We start from the raw sequence: 26,581 nt of genomic DNA on the forward strand, positions 1-26,581 counted from the left end.
AAACCATGTTACCCCTTGAATAAGCTACGCACCAAGAGTGGGAAGCAAGAGGCCGTAGGAAAATACATTGACACAGCCTGGATCTGGCTCTTGATAAAAGTCAAGGCCAGCTTCACGCCCTGTACAAGAAGGTCTGGCTATAATGGACTCCTACTGCCATCTTTATGATCTTTTTATGAGCTTTTTTTCCTTTGATGTAAGCCACCGCTGTGTCTCTGTCCGACTGAATCCTGTCAGGACAGTCCTGTAATCCGACTGCCAAGATTCTATGGCCAGATGCACTGCCTGAAACTTCCAACAAAGTTGATAGGCAAGGTCCTCTAACCTGGACCATCTCCCCTGGACAGAATCTTCTCCCAGGGCTGCTCCCCAGCCTAAAAGGCTGGCATCATCCTGCAGGATAAATATTTTCCCTCCTGCTGGATAACAACCACCAATTTAGGCTCTGACCTATGTTGGGAGCCAAGCGTAATGGAATCAAACAAGGCCTGAATCCTCTGTATTCCAGACCGACAGGATGGTGTCTTGAAGCAGTCTCTGAATAAAGGGACGGGCCCGAAGGAGGCCACCATATCCCCTAAAAATCTCCTGCAGCCGAATGAAGGAATTTTCTTTTATCCTGATAAGTTGAATTAGTCCTACAATGGAACAGACTCATGTCTGGGGGAAGAATACCTTCTTCTGTATGGTATCTATAACCAGCCCCCAAGTAATCTCCTTGATGGTTTTAAGGAGAATCTTCCTAGGTTGAGAATCCAACCTAGAGATTTCAGATATCTACAGCTGAGATCAGACTCTGTTTTTAGATCGGTGACTGAAGGATCTATTAAAAGTAGATCCTTTTAATAGGCTAGGACCGTTATGCCTTGAGCCCTTAACCTGGGTAAAGGAGGCGCCAGAATCTTTTCAGAACACTCCTATTGCTGTGGCTTAGCTGAATGACAGTGCCAATATTGAAAAAATAATTTTATATTTCAAACCGCAGAAATTTCTGGTAAGCGGGAAACTATGGCACATGGAGATATGCAACTCCCCTCCTTGCAGGATGGACACAGTCGATCTAATTATGCAAGGATCGGATGTTCAAGTGCCGATTCAGATCTCTGAGATCTAGAATGGGTCTTACCTCTCTGTTTGGCTCTGAGACCTTAAAAGATTTTGCGCCGAAAAAAAACCTGTTCCACTAAGGGAATCTCTGATATCACCAATGGGATAACAGCTGATCCAGAGGCCAGAAAGAGACTTCTCTTCTTTCCTTTTTTATTTTTTTTTATTTTCTGGAACCTTAGGAGCATTCCTTGAGGAGACTGACACTCTTGCATAAAGACTGCCGCATCAGCAGCCCCAAGGACCCCACACACAGGCAGCACCCAAACAGGACCCGAACCCCAGACCCTCAGATCGAACGCTGACTGGGCCACCTGGGCTCTTAAAACTCTAGATGTAACCTAGTGAAGAAAATCACAGAAATCCCTCTGCTCTTAATATCGTTCTTGCCAGACTTTGAGAATCGCAAGACCTTTCCCCTCACTGTATGAGTGGGGGTGCTCCTCCATGAGAAGGGCTTAGCATTCGGCTTTATGGACTTTCTGCCCCCAAGATCCTGGTGCTGCCCGTGGGAACTAAGGCATAGGAGAGGCTGCACGATTAAAGGAGAACTGTCTGAACCTCCTTTTACTGGTAAATGGAGCTTTACCCCTTTTGGATGTACTTATTCATTCTAAATAGTCGTACCCCAAAGGGACACAGACTGGCTAAGGGTTTTCACCTGGTGCTTCGCCTGATTAATATTTCAGCCACGGACCTCTGCAAAAATGCACTCGTTCAAGTATAAGCCATAGGGCTTAAACGATCGAGTCCTTCATAGCATCTGTGAGACAAAGTGCGTCAAATACATCAGCCCCTTCCTGGGCCTGCTGATCAGGCAGAACCTTCAGGTATCTCACACCTACCCCTTGGAGTCCATATTCCAATGCATTGGCGTGATTCAAAATGTGCTCCACCAAAAAAGCGGGGCAGACGTTAAAGGGTTAATGGACTGAGCTACTCCAATTGCAGCCAGAAATGCAAAAGACACCTTGTCTTTAAAATGAAAATCCAACCTTAAACTTGTTGGATCCTTTAACATCAGTGCATTATCCACTGGACATGTGAGACTCTGCTCACTGAGGTGATTGCAGCATTAATAGCTGGAACCCCCAATTTCTTTCATAGAAATGTTCCCATTCAGAATACATAGCTATGCATGAATAGGGAAAACATCCCCAGGTGGGAGAGGTTCAAATGAACCCTATTAGAGGTAGATACCTCAAGAGCCTGTGCTGTAGGCCACAAAAGGGTTAAGTAAGGGAGTAGACAAACACCCGACTTGTGCGGCTACTCCCTTCCTGTTAGGATGCTCCGAAGAGGAAAGATAAGTATCTTCCAATATTTGGGAAGATCTACCTGATCCCCAGCCTGCTGCACCTCAACAAAAGGGCCCAGAAGACTAGATGGGAATCTGCTATGTTTAGTCCTACTATGGAGAGACATCATAGCAATAATCTTTTAAATGGTAAAAGAAAAAACCTGTCTGTACGAAATACACAGGAGCAGAAGTGTTCTACCCTTGGCGGCTCATCTGACTGGCCGTATTTTACTTTTTTACCTCTCAGGGGAGGATAACATTCTTTTGGAAGGGTTTTTAGTTTGTTGTATACCATTAACCCATTAGAACCCTTAGAGGAGTTCCTGGTCCCTTTGTCACTCATAGCTTACAGTACAAAGCAGAGGCAGTACCAGCAAAAGAATGTTACACTTGCTAGCCTATAGTACAGTACAAACTACTATTAGTCCTAGCTATACAGTACAATGTTGTCAACAAAAGGGAGATGCCTGTGTCACCAAACCTGACCAGCAACCACTCTGCTCTGTCCCTCCACCGCCAGACTGCAGCTCTGCATGTGTAGCTTAAATTACTTCCTACACGTGTGACAGGCATCTGATGCTGTTTAGCCATGCCCCCTGCACGAAAACGCCCCCCTTCCTCTTTCAACAGGGAAGTGTGTGAGCACCGGCATCATGGTGTCCGGCAGGGAAGGGGGGTAAAACGGCCACGATTTGCCCAAAAAAAACTTGTATGAGTTCTTGCATGCGAGTGCTTAGTGCTTAGGGCACAAGCTTTTTGCCATTTTTTGTTAGTGATTTGTGTTTGTAACTCTTGTTCCCATGCCTTTTTTTTGTCAATTATCTCGTTACCTAGCTGTGTAAGCCACGAGTATGACAAAGATGTGACCTTACTTGCAGGATTTCTGTTATAATCGATAGTTTCCTTGTGTTGATTGTTTTTAAGGAGAATGTAGTTGTATATAAAACCAGTAGTTAAAAGTTCCCTCATATTCTGTTTTTAAAAACTCAAAGGGTTTTAATTTGCCATTATGAAAGCAATGGAGTGCGAGTAAAGTTATATCTTGATCTATGTGGAGTACTGTTCTATTTCTTATGCCCGGAGGGAATTCTGGGTTGTTTGCAATTGGTGATAGAGAGCTAGGTGTGGTTAAAAGCTTATGGGTGATAGCTGTTTTATGAAAAATATCAAGTGTTGTCTTGATTAGGATCGGGTGCGGTTTTACTGTTGTTGGGTAATTTGAAAGTTTTGTCCAGGGTAGAAACTGAAGCAGGATGTAGGACCATGAACATTCTAGATTTACCCAATCTTTGGTATTTGAATGACAATGCCAATCTTTTATTCTGGTTAGATGGGTTGCATAATAATATTCTTTAAAGTCAGGTAATCCCATTCCCCCTTTAGCTTCAGTGTAAGTAAGCATGCAGAATTTAATCCTCTATGTTTTTTGTTAGCTCATACAAAATGACGCATACTGATCAATGTTTTGGAATTGTAATTGGAGAACTGTTTGGGATTCCAGAGTTTTAAGTCTTTCTCTATTCCTTTCAATAGTAGTTTGAAGGTCAAATAAGGATTCAAGTTTTGGGGCTTAATATATGCCTAGGTACTTTAAAGCTTTAGTTTTCCCACTTAAATGGGCAATTATTTTGTGTGGATTGCAATTGGTTAATTGGGAGTGTTAAGTTGAGAGCCTCTGATTTGCTGAACATTATTTTCAAGTTTGAGATGTACTGTAGCTAAATATTTTGAAGGTTTTAGTCAGATTCAGTATGGAGATGTGCAGTTGTAAGATAAAATAAGTGGGTAAGTCATCTGCGTATGATGCAGATTTGTATTCTTTGCCTTCTATTTGAAAACCATGGATTTCACTTTGGATATTAATAGTTCTGATCAGAGGTTCCAAGGTTAGAAGGAAAAGTAGGGGAGATAAGGAGCAGCCTTGCCATGTTCTATTGCAGATATTGATTGGGCCTGAAAAAGTATTGTTGACGTTTATTTTTGCTTGTGGGTTGTGGTAGAGACTCAATCCATGACATGTTGTTTCCAAGGCCAATATATGAGCAGTCGAGGAACATGTAGTCTCATGCAACTCTATCAAAGGCCTTTTCTGAATCAGTTGATAACAGGAGGCCTTCGATATTTGAGGCGTGGTCTCTATTGTTTAGATTCAAAGCTTTGATTATATTATCTCTGGCCTCTCAGCCTGGCATGAATCCCCCCTGTTCGGGGGCCTATAAGTTTAGCAAGTAGAGGTCAAAGTCTATTGGCTAAGAATTTTGCTAGGAGTTTTGGATCTATGTTTAATAAAGAAATGGGTCTGTAGTTAGAGCATTCTGTATGGTCTTTGTCTGCTTTTGGGATTACTGTTATATATGCCATAAAAAAGGTGTTTGTGATGTCTTTAAAAAGTTCTCCTCTAATAATACATTTGTGTGCTTCCCAAATGGTCACTGGGGATATTTCAGGAGATGTGTTTGTTGAAAAGTAATTCTGGATTGAGTTCTTTATGTCTGAGAAGCATTTAGTCTCCAATTTAATGCACCATTTAGATACAAATTAACTTAGTGCCTTTTAAGGATTACTCGTGTGAAGGTCCGACAATTTAGGTGTCAATTTCACGACTGAAGTTGTCAAGTGTGGTATTTGGTGAAGATAATGAGAGTGATATTTCAGACAAGTCAAATGTCATCTCTTATTCTAGGAGATTTAGCTGCCAGAGAGTTGGAATTACTCATGCCGGAATGCTTGTGATATTTTCCTTTCTGGAAAGGGGACCTGGTTGGTGAGTGTCTAGGAGTAGACAGAGAGTTAAATAGTGGAGGGAGACGGAATTCTTTATACCATTTTGGCAAGTCAATCAGGTCCATTTGAAGATTTTCACAGAAAGCAGGCAAATCATCTGGTGTGTGGAGCATGAAATGCTTGTCATTGCATGTTGCTTAGATTGCAAATGGGAACTTCCATCTGTAGGTAATCCTTTTTTCCTTCATGACCTCTAAAAATGGGTTTGACAGCTCTCCTGTTTTTTAATGTGATAGGTCCTGGAATAGTAAAACATTTTCACAGTTAAAGGTAATTAGCCCTTTCTGTCTAGCCTTCATGAGGATTTCCTCTTTTAAGCAGAAATTAGTGAGGCAGCATATGGTGTCCCTTGCAGGAACATTATCTGGTGCCCTGGGTCTTAGTGCTCTATGGGCTCTGTTGAACTTGATCAGGGGTTACGGACTCTGGTACTCCTCTCACTCACAATGTTGTTTCTTCTTCCCCTGTTGGCTAAGTCCTCTATTTGCCTGTTCATGGCTATTAGATGTTGTGAGTGAGTGACTGTAACCTGTTCCTGCCTCGTGATTACTCTTTCTCTGTGTTTGTCTGCTTTCTCACTGGCAGCCATTCAGAGCCAGTACAAGGCAGGGGCAAGAGGGGCACTTGCCCTGGGTGGAGTCTGGTTGGAGGGGGGCACCAGAATGCAAGCTTCAAAATGCAGTGCTCCAGCAAATCACTGATGTCCCATTGTCCAGACTCTGCCTCTGCTACCAACAGTGTAGTTTTGGGGCTTCCATTTACAAATGTCCATTTAGTGTACCAGCTGCTGCGGCCCTTTTTCTCAACAACAATGCCCTTGTCTGTGCAAATATGCTGGCTGATAGCATCCACCTATGTCCCCCACTACTGCCCACCTTGTCCGTGCTTGGCTAGTTGGTAGGACCAACGATGTCCCACCAACCAATCAGGTGCTAGCCGATACAGCTACCTCTGTTGTCAGAGACCTGTTGCTTTAAAACAAGTAATTCCTTGTGTAAGGAGGTCTCCATTTTAACTGCCCAGGATTCAAATGTGGCTCCAAAGGAAGCAAGAAGGGCCGTGGCTTCAGACCTGGGAGGCTCACCCATGACAGAGGGACAGGGTTCAGCTAAGTCTGCCTGGTGGAGTGGGAGAGGGGAAGAGTTCTGACCTGCATGCTGGAGTCAGGAGATCGGACCGGACAACTGATGAATCCTCTCCTTCCACCTCACTAACGTGATCCACTGCAGAGCTAGGGGGAGGCGGCCTGTGCTTCCCTGTAATCTGGCGCCATCTTTTCCTTAGGTGTCCGGGGGTTGGATGGTGTTGTGCAGAGTAGGTAACACTGCATGGTGCCCTGTTGTAACTCTACAGGGTCCGCAGCATGAGAGATGCCTGCCGACATATAGATTGCAGGTGTGTGTAGGCTGTAATGCTGTCAGTCGTGGGAGGACACAGAGCTCAGCGGCACACGTCCTCAGCCTTCCATCATCAGCCCCGTCCCCACTTTTACATTTCTTATTGCATTCCTTGTAGTGTTGAAATGCAGACAATGACCCCTTATATTTTTAAAGGCCATTTTGTTCTCTTTTATATCATTTTTTATGTTAAAGTGTATCCACCCAGGTTTAACCTGAGCTCTTTTATATTTGTTGCCCATTGGAATGTTCTTTAAGCACTCACACTTTTTCCTCACAGGATGAGCTTCCTTGGGAGAGATTGCAAAAAAGTTCCACTTACCAGTTCAGTGCACTACAAGTTCCAGCTTTCAGAAATGTCCATCAGGAATTTCCGCAAAGATCCAAATTTAGATCAATAGACATGCAACAGGGACCCTGCAGCTTCCAATGGAGATGCAGGAAGATCCAATAAGCTCAAACGACAAAAGAATAGTAGCGCAGGATCCTCATTAGCATACTGTAGTTAGAAACATTGCACTTGGACAATGCAAAGCTTTTATTTATCTGCATCAGTAGCTTTTGCTTTCCAAGCTGGCATAGGGAATCAGATTTCACGGCTGTCAAAAAGCCACTAATGTCAGGAGTCCTACAGCGCTTTTTACTACGGTGAGCGGTGCCGGGGGAGGGGGGTAATGCACTTTAAAGAAACAATCCCTCTTTGTCAAAAACCAATAGCTGACAGGTGGGTTCATCCTTATAGTCGGCCCAGTCGTAAGATTTATTTGGTGCTGTGGGGAAGATTTACTAACACTGGTGCAGAATCTGACAGCTCTGCATGGCAGCCAACCAGCCCCTAACCAGTTTGTTCAATTAAGCTTGGTAAAAAAAACCCTGGAAGCCGATTGGATTCCATGCAGAGCACCACCAGATCCCTCACACGCCAGCTTCAGTAAATCTCCCTGTGTGTGGCAAGCAACCTTAGAGTAATAGCCAGTTTCTCCTGCACCCAGTGTATGTTGTAGGCTTAATACGACGACATCTAATGTGTAAAAAAACTGGGAGGTTATTGGAAAGGTCAGTTAACTTTTAATTTGCTGTACAAGTTCTGCCGGTATTTTTTTTTCTATAGTGCTGTGTGTTATCGGTAAACACTAAGCTACAGCTATCTACTCCTACACGCAGTGCATTTTATTTAACTCATTATGTGAATGCTTGCTGCGTTAGAATAATATGTAACTGTCAAGTAAGGCAATTAACCCTCGGTTTGACTTATACAGGATGGGAAGTTGTCAGATGTTTCAGTTAACCCCTAATTAACCATAAAAAGAAAATGGAATAATATGTCAATGGATACATTATCAATAACACACTATAAATAATGACTAAAAATATTAAATTTTTTTATAACTACTTGCTTATTGGGCACTTAAACCCCCTTCCTGTCCAGGCCAATTTTCATCTTTTAGCTCTGTCACTCTTTCACTATTGCGTGATCAGGCTACACTGTACCAAAATTACGTTTTTAGCTTTTTTTCACACAAATAGAGCTTTCTTTTGGCGGTATTTAATCACTTCTGGGGTTTTTATTTTTTGCGAAACAAAAAAAAGACCGACAATTTTGAAAAAAAGTAAAAAAGTGTTTTTATAGTTTGTTATACAATTTTGCAAACAGGTAATTTTTCTCCTTCATTGATGTGCACTGATAGGCTGCACTGATGGTCACTGATAGATACAGGCAGGTGGCACTGATGATGAGCACTGGTGGGAACTGATTGGTAGCACTGGTGGGCACTGCTTAGCAGTACTTATGGGCACTGATAGGTGGCACTGGTGGGCAAGGATGAGGTGGCAGTGGCTCTCCGTGTGCGGGACCGATATCCCGTTTACACAAGCCGGTAATCAGCTTTTTTTCCTCCTCGGGCTATCCGTGTGAGGAAAATAAAAATAGATTACAGGCTTGTTTACATCACGTGATCAGCTGTCATTGGCTGACAGCTGATCACGTGGTATACTCTGATCAGCCAAATCTCATTGACTCGCTGATCACAGAGCAGGCCGCCCGCACCCCGGGGGGGGGGGGTGCAGGCAGCGCCAATGCTTGAGAGGACGTATATGTACGCCCTCCCAGAAATTTAGGCCCATATTGTAGCCGTCTCTCAGCTATGGTGCAAAGAGGTTAATGGTACAACTACAGAATTTTTAAAGAAATTTTGTGTAGCGGTACCCTCGTAAGGGCTGCTGATTTGGTTACTTAGCAATCGGACGTCTAACCCCCAATGTCCTCCTGTTTTCTTTGAAAGTCCCTCTGCTTGTATCACCTCAAATCTACCTCTTTCTTCCATCTTTTACCTCCCCCACTCCCCCCTTCTGTTCAACCCCCTTGCACACTCCATCCTGGCCTATACGGTGGTTTCCCGACCTCGACTCAAGCTATGCTCCTATAACGTAAATGGTCTCAATATCGGCTCCAAACGGGATCAAATACTATATCAAATGCACAAACAACAGGTTAATGTGCTTCACTCCGATTCCACCACCTCTTGCTATAACAGATACTTTAACAGGTGGATTCATAGTACACATCTCGCACAGAAGGCCAGAGGGGTCTCTATAGCCTTTCAAAAATGCTCCCTATCGTTTTGATTGACCAAATCTCTGATCCGCAGGGCAGGTACCTCTTTGTGAAATTCTCGCTGTGGGGGACTAAATTTACAGTAGCTAACGTAGATCTACCAAACGTAAACAAAGTCTTATCAGCTCTGCAGTACATTTGGATCTTAGCTGGCTTCGCGGAGGGCAAGCTCATCCTGGTTGGGGATTTCAATGCTCCACTATACCCACTCCCGGACTCTTCCATTTCACAATCTTCGTTGTCTTTCCCTAAACTACAGGCTTTAAAGCGGGCTTTCTACAACTTACAGCAAAACAAAATACTCTTGCACACAAATGTGTTAGCCAAGCAGTCCAAAGTTCAGGATGGACGCCCCTACTTCCCATAAACTACAACCCCTGCTCATCTCCCATGGCCACCATTCCTACAGTCACATAGACTGCTTTCTAGTGGACCATAGCTGCTTAGATTGGTCCCCAGACTGCAAAAATGACCCTATGGTATGGTCTGACCACTCTCCTGTTTACCTGGCCTTTCGCATTCCCTCTACCCCGGTTAGGGAATGCCCATGGCGTTTGAATGACTCCCTACTCACAAATCCAGAATGTGTCACAAGAGTCTCAGATACCATATCTCATTTTTTCACTGATCACGCTGAGGACCCTACTCCCCTGTCCATCCAATGGGGTGCACTAAAAGCGGTCTTACAAGGCTGTTTTATTCAAATTGGGTCCCACATGAAGAAGGAACGATCTGCTACCATTGTTGCTGCTACTCAAAAACTTCAGACTTTGAAACCGAGCACAAGCACTCCCCTACTGTGGAAACGCTCACTGAGGTTTCTCTGGCGCGTTCACAACTTAGGGACCTATACAAGGCGTTCGCATGCAGATAAGCTCACTTTGCACCAGTATCGATTCCGAGACAAATGCGGTAGATCATTAGCTCGCTCCTTACACCCTAAGGCACAGTCGAAGTTTATCTCCCACATCCAAGACTAATCGGGAAACTCTGTTTCGGCACCCTCACAAATAGCACAGATGTTTAAGGATTTCTATCAGTTACTCTACAATATCCCTACTGCGGACAGCTCTAGCTCCCCCTCTGCATCGGAGGAAAGCAAGGCATCTTATATTGCAGGGACAGCATTACTCACACTAATTGAGGATGATATTACAGAGTTAGAGGAGCCCATCTATACAGACAAAGTTGCCAATGCCATGGTGGCCACCCCGGCTGGTAAAAGTCCAGACCCAGATGGCTTCAGATGGCCTAAATTTTATGAAAACTTTGCGCCCCTACTTACCCCCTTTCTAACTAGAGTGTTTAACTCTGGTGGACGGTTCAGTATTCAGTGCGTACTATCGACCTGATGCATTGATAGTAGACCAAAAGGTATGCACCAAGGTGTTGGCTAACAGATTGCAGCCCCTATTATCTAATCTAATAAATTTGGACCAGGTCGGGTTCGTGAATGTTCGGGATAACACCCGGAAAACTCTTCTCTTAGTTGACTACACCCCTACTCACAACATCCCTCTCGGTCTCTGTCAGGGCTGGCTTAGCCCTTCCTTCTCTGGGCTAGCTGCTCAGCTGTCAACTAATTACCAGCTCTCATTTATCTCCACAGTTACCAGCTGTTCCTTATCCAGCTCGTCTGACCTGCCTACTTAAAGCTGTCCGGCTCACTTCATATCTGCCTTCGCCTTGGTCACATCACAAGAAACAATCTCCTGCGGTTCTGTTTAAAGACTGGATTGCCGACATCCCTTCTGGCTCCTTATCCTGCTTGCTGTTGCTCCACTTGGATCCCTGACTTCTGGCCTGGCTGATTACCGGATCTGGTTATTGAACTCTGGACTGGCTGACTACTTGATACGGTTACTGGACTCTGGCTAAGCTTTGAACATGCTTACTCTATTTACCTTTTATTTTTATTAATAAACAAGTGTGATTTAATTGTACTTCTGTCTCGGTCTGATTTATGGTTTCTGACAGTCTCCTGACGGTTGAAGCCGAAAAAGCATTCGACTGGGTCGACTGCCAATTTCTTAGACCAGGGATCCTCAAACTACTGTTGCGAAACTACACATCCCATGAGGCATTGTAAAACTCTGACATTCACAGACATAACTAGGCATGATGGGAATTGTAGTTCCTCAACAACTGGAGGGCCATAGTTTGAAGACCCATGTCTTAGACTGTCACTACAGCAAATAGGAGTGGGTCTCCTCATGTTATCCAAAACAATGTCTCTACTCCTCACCGTCTACAAGAATCCGTATTAATGGTTCGTTATCCTCTGTATTTCACATCCACAACAGGACGAGACAGGGATGCCCTTCTATACGTCCTCACCATGGAACACCTAGCTGTAGTCTTACGCAAGAATAACAATAAGTCCTATTCATGCCAAACTCGCCCTATTTGCAGATGACCTGCTGATATATGTGACAAACCCCCAGTTATCCTTGGCCTCTAATATTACAGGAGCTTAAGGACTTCGGGGCAATGAGTAACTTTAAGTAATCCACAGTAAGTCAGAAATTCCCAATATCTCATTTATTTAGGGATCAACACCCATACAGAAGTGCCCCAACTTTTCTCTACAAATTTTTCTCCCCTTCTTCTCAGAACCCAAGCAGAGCTCTCCTCATATGCAACCAAGAGTCTCTCATAGTTAGGTAGGGTGATCACTTTGAAAACGGATGTGCTACCACGCTTCTAATATCTATTCCAAACCCTTCCAATTCATATCCCGACCTCGTATTTTAGGAATATTTGTGAGCTGTTTTCCAGTTTTATATGGGGGGCAGCCTGCCTCAAAATTAAATATGAGACCCTCTCTCTCCCAAAAACTGGAGGGGGGCAGGAGCCCCAGACGCTTCTCTGTATCACAAGGTGGCAATACTTACAGAAATCATAGACTGGTTTCATCATTTTACGTCCAAACTCTGGGTGCAACCAGAAGGCCACATACACTTGATAGAACTTTGTGCTCTTCCTTGGACTCCTGCAGGGTGTTGTAAGGATCCATCAGGGGAGAGGAGACATATTGTTTGTCCCTACTATGTAGAAACAACGATATGTCTCCTCCCCAATCAGTCCTATCCCCATACAGTTAGAACACACTGAGGGGACACAAATTTAACCCCTTGGGTGCTCCCTAGTGTTAACCCCTTCCCTACAAGTGACACAGTAATCAGTGCATATTTATAGCACTGATTGCTGAATTAATGTCAATGGTTCCAAAAATGTGTCAAAAGTGTCCGATCTGTCTGTCAAAATACTGCTAAAAATGGCAGATCACCGCCATTACTAGTAAAACAAATAAATAAAATGTTTAGCTTTAAAAATACTTCCATTTGGAAGAATGTTAAACATACAACATACAAGCTAATAAGGACTCTAATGTCAGTGTACAAGAGACCAGGGCCCTAATACAACTATATGATGATTATTCCATCACAAATAAGCCTACTGACAAAGGGGGAAACATTGTCTTCTTAGACAATTATAACTATACCCTCATGTACTATAAAATTCTTAAAAATCAGAACTGGTATAGACGCATTACAGATATCATAGAGGAATACAATAGAGAATTCTATAACTTGGTTGACACAACCTTCTTAAATGGCACCATCACCAAAACTACCTGGGAATTTATCAGAGTACATTTTCCTAAAGTCCCAACTTTCTATACACTCCTAAACATTCACATGTGATCCGCCGGGAAGACCCATAATATCAGGAAGGGGAGCTATAAGCGAGAATGCTAGCAGACTTGTTGATGAAACCCTAATACCCTATGTGACTGCCTTACCATCCCATGTTAAGGATACTATTCATATGCTACAAATCCTTGACAACTTTAACATTCCAGAACAGAACATTCTATTTTAGTTACCATAGATGTGAAGGCATTATATAGTTCGATACCTCACAATAAAGGCCTGGAGGCCATTAAACATATTTTACAGATGAAGGCTATACATGAGAAACCCTACAGTGAATTTATTGTTACATTGCTGGAGTTTATTCTCGGGCATAATGTTTTCACGTTTAATGGGTCCCACTACATCCAGATACAGGGGGTGGCTATGGGGACATGCTGTGCCCCATCATATGCCAACCTGTATCTGGGGGTGTGGGAACAAATGCATTTCACAGAAAAATCTACGTCGATGTACACAGACCTCATTTCAGCGTGGTACCGTTACATAGACGATATTTTTGTCGTGTGGAATGGACCTGTAGAGTCACTTGAAAAATTACTTATGAGATTGAACAAAATTGAGTTCAATATGGGATTCACCATGTCACATGATAAAGATCCCCTTTTTGGATATTTTGATATATCGAGGGGATGATGGAGCTCTCCACAGCAGCTTATACAGAAAACCTACAGCAGGAAATACCATCCTGCATGCCTCAAGTTTCCATCCCAAAACTCTGATCGATTCCATACCATATTGTCAATATTTAAGAACCAGACGTAATTGTTCTGATGATGAAATGTACAATATAGAGGCTAACAAAACTATGTGATAGACTGCTGCAAAGAGGATACTCTCATACCTCCTTTAAAAGAGCCTACAAAAAGGCAATTTCTATACCCAGATCACAATTACTCTATTCCCAGAAAATGAATAAGGATAAGGGGCAAATAAGAATAATTACAAAATATACCAATCAATAAGCACAAATTAAATTGATAGTGACTAAATATTGGATCATTTTGTCTATGGACCCAATTTGTCTGGGAAAATCCTTTATTCACATTTAAGAGAGCTCAATCTATTAACTGCTTAAGGACCACCTCCTGCACATATGGAACGGCTGGGCACAAGCACGTACAGGTATGTTGCTCTTTAAGTGCCCAGCCGTGGGTCGCAAGCACACCGCCGGCGGCGCGCTCCCGACCCGGTCCTGAGCTCCATGACTGTGGCCATGGGACCAGCGGACCCGATCACCGCTGGTGTCCCGCGATCGGGTCACAGATCTGAAGAACGAGGAGAGGTCTGTGTAAACAAACCTCTCCTCGTGCTTCCTACTGAGCCTGTCACTGATCATCTGTTCCCTGTTATAGGGAAAGATGATCAGTGACGTCAGACGCCAAGCCACACCCCCTACAGTTAAAAAAAAAACACACACACACACACTTAACCCCTCCCCGCCCCCTAGTGGTTAACTCCTTCACTGCATTTAAATAGCACTGTTTGCTGTATAAATGACAATGGTCCATAATGTAGCAGTCACAATAAAAATCGCGGATCGCCGCCATTACTAGTAAAAAAAATTATAAATAAAAATGCTATAAAGCTATCCCCTATTTTGTAAACGCTATAACTTTTGCGCAAACCAATCAATAATTACTAATTGCGATTTTTTTTTTTTTATCAAAAATATGTAGAAGAATACGTATTGGCCTAAACTGAGGAAAAAACTTTTTTTATATATTTTTTGGGGATATTCATTATAGCAAAAAGTAAAAAATATAGAATTTTTTCAAAATTGTCACTAGTTTTGTTTATAGTGCAAAAAATAAAAACCGCAGAGGTGATCAAATGCCACCAAAAGAAAGCTCTATTTGTGGGGAAAAAAGGATGCCAATTTTGTTTGGGAGCCACGTCGCAGGACCGCACAATTGTCAGTTAAAGCGACGCAGCGTTGAATCGCAAAAAGGGGCCTGGTACTTTGGCTGCAATTTGGTCCGGGGCTTAAGTGGTTAAAGATCGACTTGTGTATAGTGAATTTAAGGGAGAATTTTGTAAAGACCCTTGCAAATTCAAGGGCACATTTATCTGTGGTGCTTGCAACTACTGCAGATACAAGCTTAAGTAAAAAGAGCCCATTTTTCAAAATGGAAGAATTTTCAAAGCTAAACATTTTGCTAACTGTAAAACAATTGGAGTTATTTATCTATTACTGTGAATGCGGGTGATTTTATGTTGGGAAAACCAAGTTACAATTTTGGAAATGTGCATACAGACATATCTGAAGTATGCAAATCTCCAGTCCAGATTTACCGCTTGGATGCCATGCTATATGGTGATAAATTCCCTAAAATTGTATCCACCCCAGTTCCGGGGGGGGGGGGGGGGACTGGAATAAAGTCCTCCAAATGGAACTGAGGTGGATACATAATTTAAAAGCTACATGTCCACCTGGCCTCAATGAAGCTTCGTGCTTCAAAACACTTTCTCGAGGGATTTTCATCTGGAAGCATGGAAAAATAGTGATTTGACAACCCATTATCAAACAACTTTAAACTCTCCTGTTCATTAGTGTCTGTCTAAAGATGCCCATGTATTTGCTACTCATAACAACCCTTTTGAAACGGTTCTGGAGTATAGTTATGTATCCCCTATTCTATACTCACCCATGTATATTTTGTATCTCCCAAAAGATGGAGAAATACATACAGACTGTTTTTATTCTATGTCACAGTTCCCATTGTACACTATAGGGGGACCACGATCTGCTCCCAATTTCTTGGATACATAAAGGGAGGTATTTACTTTACTATCGTTCTCTTAAATTTGCAGTACTGAGGAAAGCCGGCAGGTGGTGTTTCCATCCCTTCTCCTCCTTTGGCATTTTCCTGGGTGGGCATACAGTCACCTGGCATGCAAAGCCGCCTGGGTTTTCTTAACCTATGGCGGATATTTGGAGTACATCAAGCTTCATGCCCACTTGTCCTCCCTCTTGCCACTCCAGTGGACATTCGCAGTCTGCTGGTGAGGCTATGCGTGCCGGTGGGCTGCGTATGTACCTTGCCGTTCAGCCTCGCTGATGTCGCATGCGGGGCTGGGGTGGTGCACCACACATGCAGCTGAGGAGGCCTCTGGGAAGACTGACTTTCTACGTGACACAGCAGGATTAGCTATGGTTTATAAACCACACAGCAGTTTAGTCAGGACATCCACTACATGGTCTTTGACTATCTGGACGCTGTGTAAGATCTGAACCCAGTACTAAGGTAACATCCCTATGTAAATCTCCTTGTATACTCTAGTTTTGACAGATGAGGGTCACCATTCTGCACATATCAACACTATGGAGTATATTTCTGACCATCACTGGTTGTTTTACACACATATACAGTATATATATATATATATATAGATTTTGGAGATCTGTAGAAGTCTCTTGTTTCCCATCTTGGACTTAAAACACCTTTTCCAGTAATAAGCATATAGGAATTTATGCCTTACATTTTTTTGTATTTTAATGGCAGGATAAAAATAAAATAAAAAATGTTTCTATATTCAATTATAGGCTGTACTTCCACAATTGGCCTCAGTGTATCTGTTTGCCCTCTCCGGGGGATTTCTCCTTGGGAGATGAGGGGTCCATTAATGCCAGCTTCCTGATTCATTTTTCCAATATAGAAAAAACTTTCTCCTAACGTGACCATACAGACTCCTCCATGGGATACAGTTTTTCCTCTTGTTTTTAACACACATTTGAAATGTTTTATCTGTAACACCATTGCAGCACATGTAAGTGCATTAAATGTAATATATAGAAAAGGGACTATAATAGCACATATGTGTTTAATAGCATGGATTGATAATATATGTTTTTGCTATATTATATGTGAACACCACTGAAGAAGGAATTTATCTGAAACGTCGGGTGAAGGATCACACGCTACCGTGTGCTGTAATCTTTTTGGTGTTTTCCATACAGATTTGTACACATTCCATAACAATTTACTTATTGTCTTTATTAACATGTTTTTAGTATACTTTGCTAAATAAATATATTTTTACATTTTTAAATACGTCTAAATATTTGCTGAACAGTCCACCATTTACTGCAACAAATCTCATTGGGAAAAATTTGTAGTGTTGGGCTGCACACCTGGCTGTGTGGTGAAAGGGGGGGATTATAGCAGATCCTGAGCTGGCAGGCAACCATAAGGGCTTTGCCAGGGCATCATGTAGGTAGGGCAGGGCCTGGATTCTTTGGGCTGGGCGTGCGATTCCAGTACTGGGCTCCTCTTCCTGGGGTCTGGCGCTGCTGGTGGTAGGCAGGTCTTCTATTCTTGGTCCTGATCCCCTTATTCTTTTAGGAGGGATGGTTTCCTCCTCTGACTCAGATCCACTACTCTCTACTGCCTCGTATTCTGAACCAGAATCGGATGATAGGAGCTCCTCACTGCTATCATCATCTGACATAGTAAGGATCTTATATGCCTCCTCAGGTGTGTACATTCAGACATGATGGCGGTACTTTTGGCGGGCCTGTGTGACAGTACTGGTCTTGGTACTGACAGGTTACTGATGGCGGACCTGTGTGATGGTACTTATGGTGAGACTGTGTGGCAGGACTGATGGCAGTACTGATGACGGCCTGTGTGGCAGTACCGGTGGTGGCCTGTGTGACAGATGGGCTGTGACAGATCCAGATGTTACTGATGGCAGTACTGGTGGTGGAATGTGTCACAGATCCAGATGGGCTGTGTGACAGGTTCTCTTTATTGGGGGGTCGTGTTGTGCAGACAGTAATAGCAGTTATTTGTAGCTCGAAGATCTCTCCTTCTCTCTCCTCACACGATTGGTGTGTGAAGAGAGAGGAGGAGAGATCTCTGGAAACTGCTATATGTTTATACTTATGACCAGCTGTGATTGGACACAGCCGATCATGTGGTAAACAGCCAATTTCATTAGCTGTTTACCCTGATCAGGGATGGGCTATGTCCGAGGGACACACGCCATCCCCGATCACTATATTGCGACTCTGGGGCGTCAGGCACATCTCAACTGCTGAAAAGTGATCGGCTGTGATTGGACACAGCCAATCACATGGTAAACAGCCAATTTCATCATGATTGGGGACGGGCTATGTCCGAGGGACACACGCCGTCCCCGATCGCCGTGCTGCATGCCCCTGCGGGTGTGTGCTAGGAGGTTATCCTGCTGCATGTCATATGGCACCCAGTCAGGATAATATAACCACTGCCCGGCTGTGAAGTGGTTAAGGACCCTCGGGTGCAAGCCATCTGGTCCTGGTGACTTATTTATGTTAAGTTTTTCAAGTCTATTTCAAATTCTATCCTCTGTTAGTCATCAGGGTGCTTCCTGTGATGTGTCATGAGGATAAACATTGCAGTTTTGGTTACTGAAGACCTCTGTTTTCCCTTGTGAAGACTGAGGAGAAGAATAAATTCAATACCTTCGCCATCTCTCCATCCTTAGTAACCAGATTCCCTTCATCATTCCTAATGGGACCAATATGATCTGATCTCCCTTTCTTACTATTTATATACTTTCTTGTGATTTTTTTTTTTAATGTATTTCCCATTGGGATGCACTGGCTAATAACCTTCTTTAATATCTCTTTAAGCATATCTATTTTTCCTCCGTGTTCTTTGTTCCTAAGATTTTATCCCATTTAGTACCTACTAGGAAGGATCGTAGTCTAGGGAAGTTGGCTCTTTTGAAATTCAGTGTCTTTGTATTACCCTTATGTTTCCTAATTGTGTGATTTAAACTGAAACTAAATGACCTGTGATCGCGGTTTCCTAAATTGCCCTGTATTTCCACATCTGTGATCAGGTTCTGTATTGTTGGTATTCAGTAGGTCTTGTAACGCTATGTTTCTAGTTGGTGCATTTACCATCTAACCCATGAAATTGTCCTGCAAGACATGGTGAGCTTTAGATGAATGCGTGGTTCCTTGTGCCCAGTCTATGTCTGGATAATTGAAATCCCCCATTATAATGACACTTCCCATCCTTGCCGCTAATCCAAATTGTGATAGGAGGTCCGCCTCCCCCTCCTCCCTCTGGTTAGGGGGCCTATAGCATACTCCCAGTAATACTTTCCCCTTAGCTTCCTCCCTTTGTAGCTCTACCCATAGGGATTCCACCTCCTCCCCTGCTCCCTTAATGATGTCTCTCACATTCACTTGTACATAATTTTTGATATACAGGCATACCCTCCTCCTTTTTTACCCTCTCTATCCCTGTGATATAGGGAATACCCTTAAATGGTTGCCAGCCAATCATGAGAGCTGTTGCATCAGGTCTCTGTAATTCCTACAAAAACAAAATCCTCATCGTACAACAGTAGCTCTAGTTCTCCCATCGTGTCCGCCAGACCCCTGGCTATGGCGAACATGCCACATAGTTTAGATCGGTTGCATACCATCTCCTTATTGGGTGTTCTGAGGTTGCACATAGGACTTGTTACTGTACTTACCTCAGGTCTAGGTGGTTTAGTCAACCTACCACTAATGCCTCCAATGCTACCCACAGGAAACTCGTTCCATGCTGACTATCTCTACCTCTGGACCCTCCCCCCGTTGCCTAGTTTAAAAGCCCCTCTAACTTGTCAGCCATCTTCACTGCCAGCAGATCTGCACCCTCCTCATTTGGGTGCAGTCCATCCCTGCTAAAGAGCTGGTAACTGACTGAGAAGAGGGCCCAGTTCTCCAGGAACCAGGTCTCTTTCTACACCAGCTCCTTATTTACTTGTTTACTTCCCTAATCTCCGTATTCCATATGCTGGAAACTGAGTTGTGTTTATTTATTCCTAGATACATTTTTCCAGTGTATTGTTCCTGAAGATTGGACCATTGGTCACAGAGACGCATTGGTGGAATGCAGGTTATGTAGTCATGTGATCAATCTAGGACTATGCACAAGTTATTTCTATTGCCTTTAGAGCTTTTGGAGTATGCATTGTGGTTACGTAGCATGATATAAAATTGGTCACATGACAGTAACATAAGTCTGAATGTAAAGCCAGGAGAGATGTGTTTTGCTGCCTTTTGTGTACATTTTCGTGTCATGTGAATATATACATTATATAATATATTGAATAAAAAAAATTGTTTTACAAAAAGATACATAACAGTCTTTTATGTTGGAATATATGGTACCTTATAAACTTACAGACCTATAAAGTCTGATTATAATCAGAAGTTTTTATATGGAGTTTGGGATGCTTGTACTTTGACCAAATTACTTGATTGAAAAGTCCATAAATAGAATTACTTTCTTTGTTTCCTTTTTAAAGAAAAACAAGTCAGGACTGTCAACGCCTGTGATTCTATCCTTGCAGGTTTTCTTTAAAGAAGGCTGAATTGTAGAGTATGAAAGCATGCTATATCATAGATTGGCTGAGCATAGGTTCAATGTACTTTTGCTTCAGGTTTAGAAATGTCATATGACTGTCCCTGTTCCTACCGTTCTTCCTGTTTTGTGGGAGAAAGGGCAATCATTATGGAGCAGTCCTTAGCTGTCATGGCCACTCTGTATTGTTGAATCTGGAGAGAGAGAGAGAGAGAGATATTGCAGGCTACAACAACTATGTTCAAATACAATCAAATCCCAAACATTGTTTGAGTGTGAATAACAAAGAAAATTTGTTATATATAGTTAGTCATATTAAAAAGACACATATCCATCTAGTTCAGCCAGTAGGGCCAATTCACAGAGTGGTGACCAGTGGTTTTCCACACTAGAAAAATACCAGTCATCGCTAGGACACACAGAAAGCAATTGTTTCCTATGTGTCCTATTCACACTACAACACTGCACTGCAGTGATTTGCAATAAAATGAAGACATAGTTCCAGCGCCACATGTGAAGGGAACGTGAGGCATCGGCTCCGGAGGGGATAGTTTATAACGCAGGCTAATACCACACAAGGTCGCGGCGGAATGCCGCCTCTCCCGCTTGCCGAGTGTGGATGGACCGTTTCATAATACACAGCAGCCACGCTCCGCTCCAGTACTCTCCCTGACAGGCTGGCAGCAGAGACACAGACATCCAAGATTGCAGACGGCATGGTCTCACACAGCACAAGCTTCCCAGCCCTATTTGTCAGCTCAGTTCCCGTGCTCTCAGAGGAGGAATATGGCAGAATTGCTCAGGCTGTGGAGGCCCTGCTATCACCCTCCATTACAGCAGTGGTGGATAGGCAGTGTCAGCAGGCATTGATCAGATCCGCAAAGAGCTGAGGGATAATGCAGGCAGGATATCTGAGGCTGAACACCACATCTCAGAGCTGAAAGAAAAAATAAATCCTAAGCTCTCACACTGCAGCACACCAAGCCTCTCAAACCCAGCAATACATTCTAGATAAATTGGACGATTTAGAAAATCAATCTGGCAGGAACAACCTGTGAATCATCAGCCTCCCTGAAACTTACAGCTCTGAATCTCTGATGGATCTGTGCACCTCACGCATTCCTGAAGCCCTGGGGATTAAATCCCCCTGCATGGTAGAAAGAGCCCACCGTCTGGGGGCCCCATCAAATGAACATTGCACCCCACGCCCCATCATTGCCCGATATTTAAATTACTCGGAGAGAGTGACCATACTAAAAATCCTTTCGAAATGCCCGTACCTTTCAACTGGCTGGCCACAAGCTGATGTTATTCGCTAATTACTCCCAAGAAGTATTTTGCAGGCGGAAAGGCCTTTCAGCCTATTTGCTCGGCTTTACACCTAAAGGGTCTAAAATTCACTCTAGCATACCCCACTATTCTGAGGCTCACCGACCACTCAGAGGAGACCAAATCCTCACACCCTGAGGAAGCCACCTCCTATATGCAAACCTATCTACACATCATGCAGGAAACCTCTGATTCTCCTTCATCTTGTGTTTCTCAGGCCTCGGAGAGGTATAATATTCCTCTCCGCATCTCCCCCCCTCGTTTACCACCTGTTCTAACTGGCCTTTGCCTCACCCTACCCTCTAACCTTTCCACCCCCCCCCCAGTGCCTCAATAACACTTTACACACGTCCCATCAAATCTAGTCACCTATCTTAAACACCAGTTCATGTACTTACTCTGTAGCCACCTTCCAAATCAGCACACACCATGAGGATCCCATCCTGGAATGTCAAAGGACTAAGATTCCCACATAAAAGGGTGGCAATCCTCCGCCACCTTAAAAGGATCAAAATGGACAGGAGAAACACTTACCTATGGAGGACTTTTTCCGTAAGCTTTGGGTAGGCCAAGTGTTTGGCTCTGCGCTGGTAAAAAGCAAGGCAGGCGTAATGATTCTCATCCACAAAAATCTCTCATGCGAGATAGTCTCAGTGTAACATGATGCTGGTCACCTCCTAACTACAAATGCGTGTATCCAACAGGGACATAGTCATCACCAACGTTTATGCCCCCAACTCCCCTAATAAAAATGCATTCAATCTGGCCTTAGAACCATTATCCCAATACCTGCTCTTTCAATCCAATCTCCGAGGCATTCACATAGGACGCCATGAACTCCGCCTAGCATTATTTTAAGACTATATCCTCGTCTTCATCTCTAATTAGTTAAAGATGACATGCCCCACATCCAAGACATTTTTACCTGCCTTCAAACTTGCTTAGGCCTACGCCTTAACTTTTCTAAGAGTGAGATTCTCCCCTTATACCACAACCCCCCCCCCCCCCCCCCCCGTTGTTTCAATCTTTAAGATTGCCAAGCAATTCATTACCTACCTGGGAATAAAGATTGATAAATTTCCTTCTTCTCGCTATCATTTAAATTTATTTCTGGTGGTTACTAAGGTCATAGGTGAACTGGAGACATAGATGGACCTTCCGCTCTCGTTCCTCGGCAGTTGTCACCTTTTCAAAATGGCCAGCTTTACTAGACTTCTTTACCCTTGTTAGGATAGCCCTTTTACGTATAACACTAGTCCTGACTATTCACTTTTTATCATCCAATTATAATTACCTTATAGCCGACGACTTTGTTGACCACACTCACATCTGTGCACAGGGAACAGTGTATACAAACTTGCCACAACACAAGTGGATTACATACACTGTCCAGTTTATTTCCCTTGTACAGAATGTTAAACAGAAAAGAAAGATGGGCGTTACTAATCATTTTCCACCAATAAGGGGTACATGTTCAAATTACATATTTCCTTTCCATATGCACTTAACCAATCATAATGACATATATAATAAACTCTGTATCTGAGCAACACCCATTATGTCACTGTGGAAAACCCCTTATAACTCCAGACAGACTGTCTCATGACACATACGCAAGTTCCTCATTTTGGGTTTTGATTTAAACACAAACCTGTTTACACAATATATTTACTTACTGTTAAGCAAAATAATACACTTAAAGGAGCAGTCCAGCCTTAAATCGCAAAACACAGTATGAACATAAGGCGGGCTTTTTACATGACCCTTTGAATCCTCTCTGTAACAAAAATGTAAGTGTAGGATAGTTTTGCCTTAGCGAGATTTGATGTGATCTGTAGAAGTAGTGTAATTGTAGATGTAGTTTAATTCTGGGTTATTAAAAATATAGTATTCAATATCAGTCATGCACATATGTTCTTTCATTAGCATTTGAAAAGGACAGAGCCAGTTTCTAGAATCAAAGTGACACCTAGATGCCAATAAAAGTTCCCATTAGAGGAAACAGATTGCCACCTTCCTGAGGCTTCAAAGAAAAGTGCTAGTCATTTTGGCACATTGATCTGCAGGGGGCATTTGCAAGGCCCTGGCTGGTCTGCAAACTCTGATTAATATCAACAGATCTAAGGAACCTATTTTATCTCTCATAAAAGCTAAAATATTAGCGGCAGAGAGATGAAAAAAATTCCTTTTGATCGTACACGTGATGGGTTACGTGTACATGTAACTCTGTATTTTTAGCATGTGTGGAATCCTAGAGAACCACACAAAATCGTTATATGGCACCTGATTGGTACTGTCTAGATCGGACTGATGCACTGGTATCGGAAATCCTATCCATGACCCAGCAATTCAGCGCCATTCTGGGCCAATTTGACTCTGGTCATTTCAAAACACAAAACATCCCGTGGGTTGAGACAGGAACACCCCCGGGGTTGATTGGCCAAAGGCTAGAGTCCAGCCCACATCCATATTTCAATAAATTGGGTAGCCTGAGATATGGACATCCTTCTTCCACAAAGCCAGTTCGAAACTGGGGAGTTCCCACATGTACAAAATATGCTTCTACTAACGTATAGACTCGGTAAAGTTTATTTCTGTTTTTATTCCTTTTTATTTTCATAGCAAATTTCCAATTGTTGTGATTAACACTGGGGTTGAAGCTTGCAGGATAGCTCGAGGAACCCTGGAAGCGTGAGCTAATTGCTAGATTGCTCCCCAACCCTTAGAGGTGACACCCGTGGTATACAGGACCCTCACTGGTTAGCTTCCCGCGTATGGATAGGAAAATCTTCAGTTCCAACAGTCAGATATGACTAACTTCAGATGTATGCTCAACGCTTTCACTCCAAGTGTAAATAGGCAGAAAAATACCCCAGAGAAAAAAAGAAAAAAAAAGGGGAATAAAAAACGATCTAAGTGTAGCTAAAAAAATCATTTCATTTAAATTAAAAAAATTCAGGGACTGTGATAGTCAACAATATCATGTAATAGCTCATACAGTGTCTCTATTTCATTTCATATAGCTGCCACAAGATGCCAGTGTGGCAGCATGTATAGCACCAGAGAACAAAGCACACTGCAAAAAAACAAACAAAAACTACACGGCGGGTGACGTCCGCAACAAGCTCCTCCCCCATACGTACATTACGTCCTATCAGGACTTTGTCAGCGGTGGGTGGAGCTAACGGTGTCACCCTTCACATTTAAATAGTGCTCTTGTTGCCATAGTGAGCCTAAACACTGCGGAGCAGCGGCGACCGGAAACGGAAGCCAGCCAGCCATACATGCCAAAATACCGATGCTTCTATTATGGGGACACACAAATGAGCATCCATACAGAGTACACCACTATAATTAATATCGATTGGAAAAAAGGACAAAGCGGGCCCAAATAGCATCCATGACTTAATTAAAAAAAACACTGTCAGTATGATATAATGCCAAATGAATATATCGAAGCATTTATTTTATTCAAAAAATCTATTTTTTTAAAATCAGTTTTTTAAAACCATAAAAAAAAAAAAAAAAAGATATAATAAGGAAATAAAAAGTTAATATTTGGACAGTTCACCTGCAGTCTAGTATAAGAGAAAAAAAAAACGCGTTTTGTCCTCAGACATCGTCTGGGGTGCCCATCCACTGCTGCCAGACTCACTTTTATAGTAAAAAAAGCCCATTAGACAAGACTCACTTCACATGTGTCGCCGCATATCACTTCCGGTTTGTAGGGGTCAGAAATGGCCGCCGGGCGTGCGTTCCACGCCTCTATTTCAATATCCCACCTCTATGTTCATAATAGGCATACTCTTATGATATCCCTATATGGGTAACCAAGAATCATGTATGCCCGAATTGGTAAATATAAACCTTTGTACTCAACTCCTTTTGATTATAAATATGTCCCCCTCGTGTGCTGGAATGCACATCAGCTACAGCTCTTATTATTGTGTTTACACTGTTTACATGAGGGGCATTTACCACATGCATAAGTCCTTAGTTACCGGGGGATCAACCACACTAGGGGTCAGTATGTCCCTGTCAGGAACCATAAAACAGACTGAGACAGAAGTACAATCAAATCACACTTTTATTAATAAAAATAAAAAGGTAAATAGAAAAAAGTGTAGTCAAGGATAGCCAGTCCAGTAGCCAGATCGGGTAGTCAGCCAGTCCAAAGTTCATCAACCAGATCGGGTAATCAACCAGTCCAGACGTCAGGGATCCAAGAAGAGCAACTGCAAGCAGGATAAGAAGCCAGGAGGGATGTCAGAAAGCCAGTCTTGAAACAACAGCAAGAGATGGTTCCTTGTGATGTGACTAACGCAAAGGCAAAGGAAAGAGTGAGCTGGAAGGCTTTAAATAGGCAGGTCAGACGAGCATCATCGGGAACAGCAGGTAACTGTGGAAAGAGAAGAGAGCTGGCAATTAGCCGACAGCTGAGCGGCCAGACCAGAGGAGGAAGGGCTAAGCCAGCCCCGACAGTACCCCCCTCAATGACCCCTCTCCCTCGGAGGGCCACCGGGCTTGAAGGGAAACCGTCTATGGAACTCGCGGAGGAGGACAGTGGCATGTACGTCAGAGGATGAAACCCAGGAGCGTTCCTCTGGACCGTAACCCTTCCAATACACCAGGTATTGTATGCGCCCACGGAACCTACGGGAGTCAACAATGGATTGTACCTCATACTCCTCATAGTTCTCAACCTGAATAGTGTGAGGACATGGCACCGAGGTGGTAAACCGGTTACAGACTGATGGTTTCAATAAGGAGACATGAAACACATTAGAGATGCACATACTAGGAGGAAGGTCCAACGCATAAACTACTGGGTTAATCCTGCGAAGGATACGGAAAGGCCCAATAAACTGAGGTGCAAACTTCAGTGAGGGAACATGAACCCAGAGGTTGCGAGATGACAGCCAGACCCTGTCCCCAACCTGGTAGGAAGGCACAGGCAGGCGTCTGCGGTCAGTACGGAGTAT

At 43.2% G+C, this 26,581-nt stretch overlaps 1 protein-coding gene across 7 annotated transcripts in view; it reads right to left on the reverse strand.

Moving 5' to 3' along the window:
• The window catches only part of IPPK (inositol-pentakisphosphate 2-kinase), a 1,165,378-nt gene that overhangs the window by 160,383 nt on the left and 978,414 nt on the right, over positions 1 to 26,581 (reverse strand). For all 7 annotated transcript variants that reach the window (XM_077452467.1, XM_077452466.1, XM_077452469.1 and 4 more), the window contains one exon: positions 20,385 to 20,464. In XM_077452467.1, the coding sequence (XP_077308593.1) occupies positions 20,385 to 20,464 (80 nt within the window). The remainder of the gene's footprint in view (positions 1 to 20,384; positions 20,465 to 26,581) is intronic.

Source organism: Lithobates pipiens, unplaced genomic scaffold (assembly GCF_037356315.1).
Source record: "Lithobates pipiens isolate NorthernLeopardFrog02 unplaced genomic scaffold, aLitPip1_a1.2 Scaffold_23, whole genome shotgun sequence".
In the NCBI taxonomy this organism is placed as follows: Eukaryota; Metazoa; Chordata; class Amphibia; order Anura; family Ranidae; genus Lithobates; species Lithobates pipiens.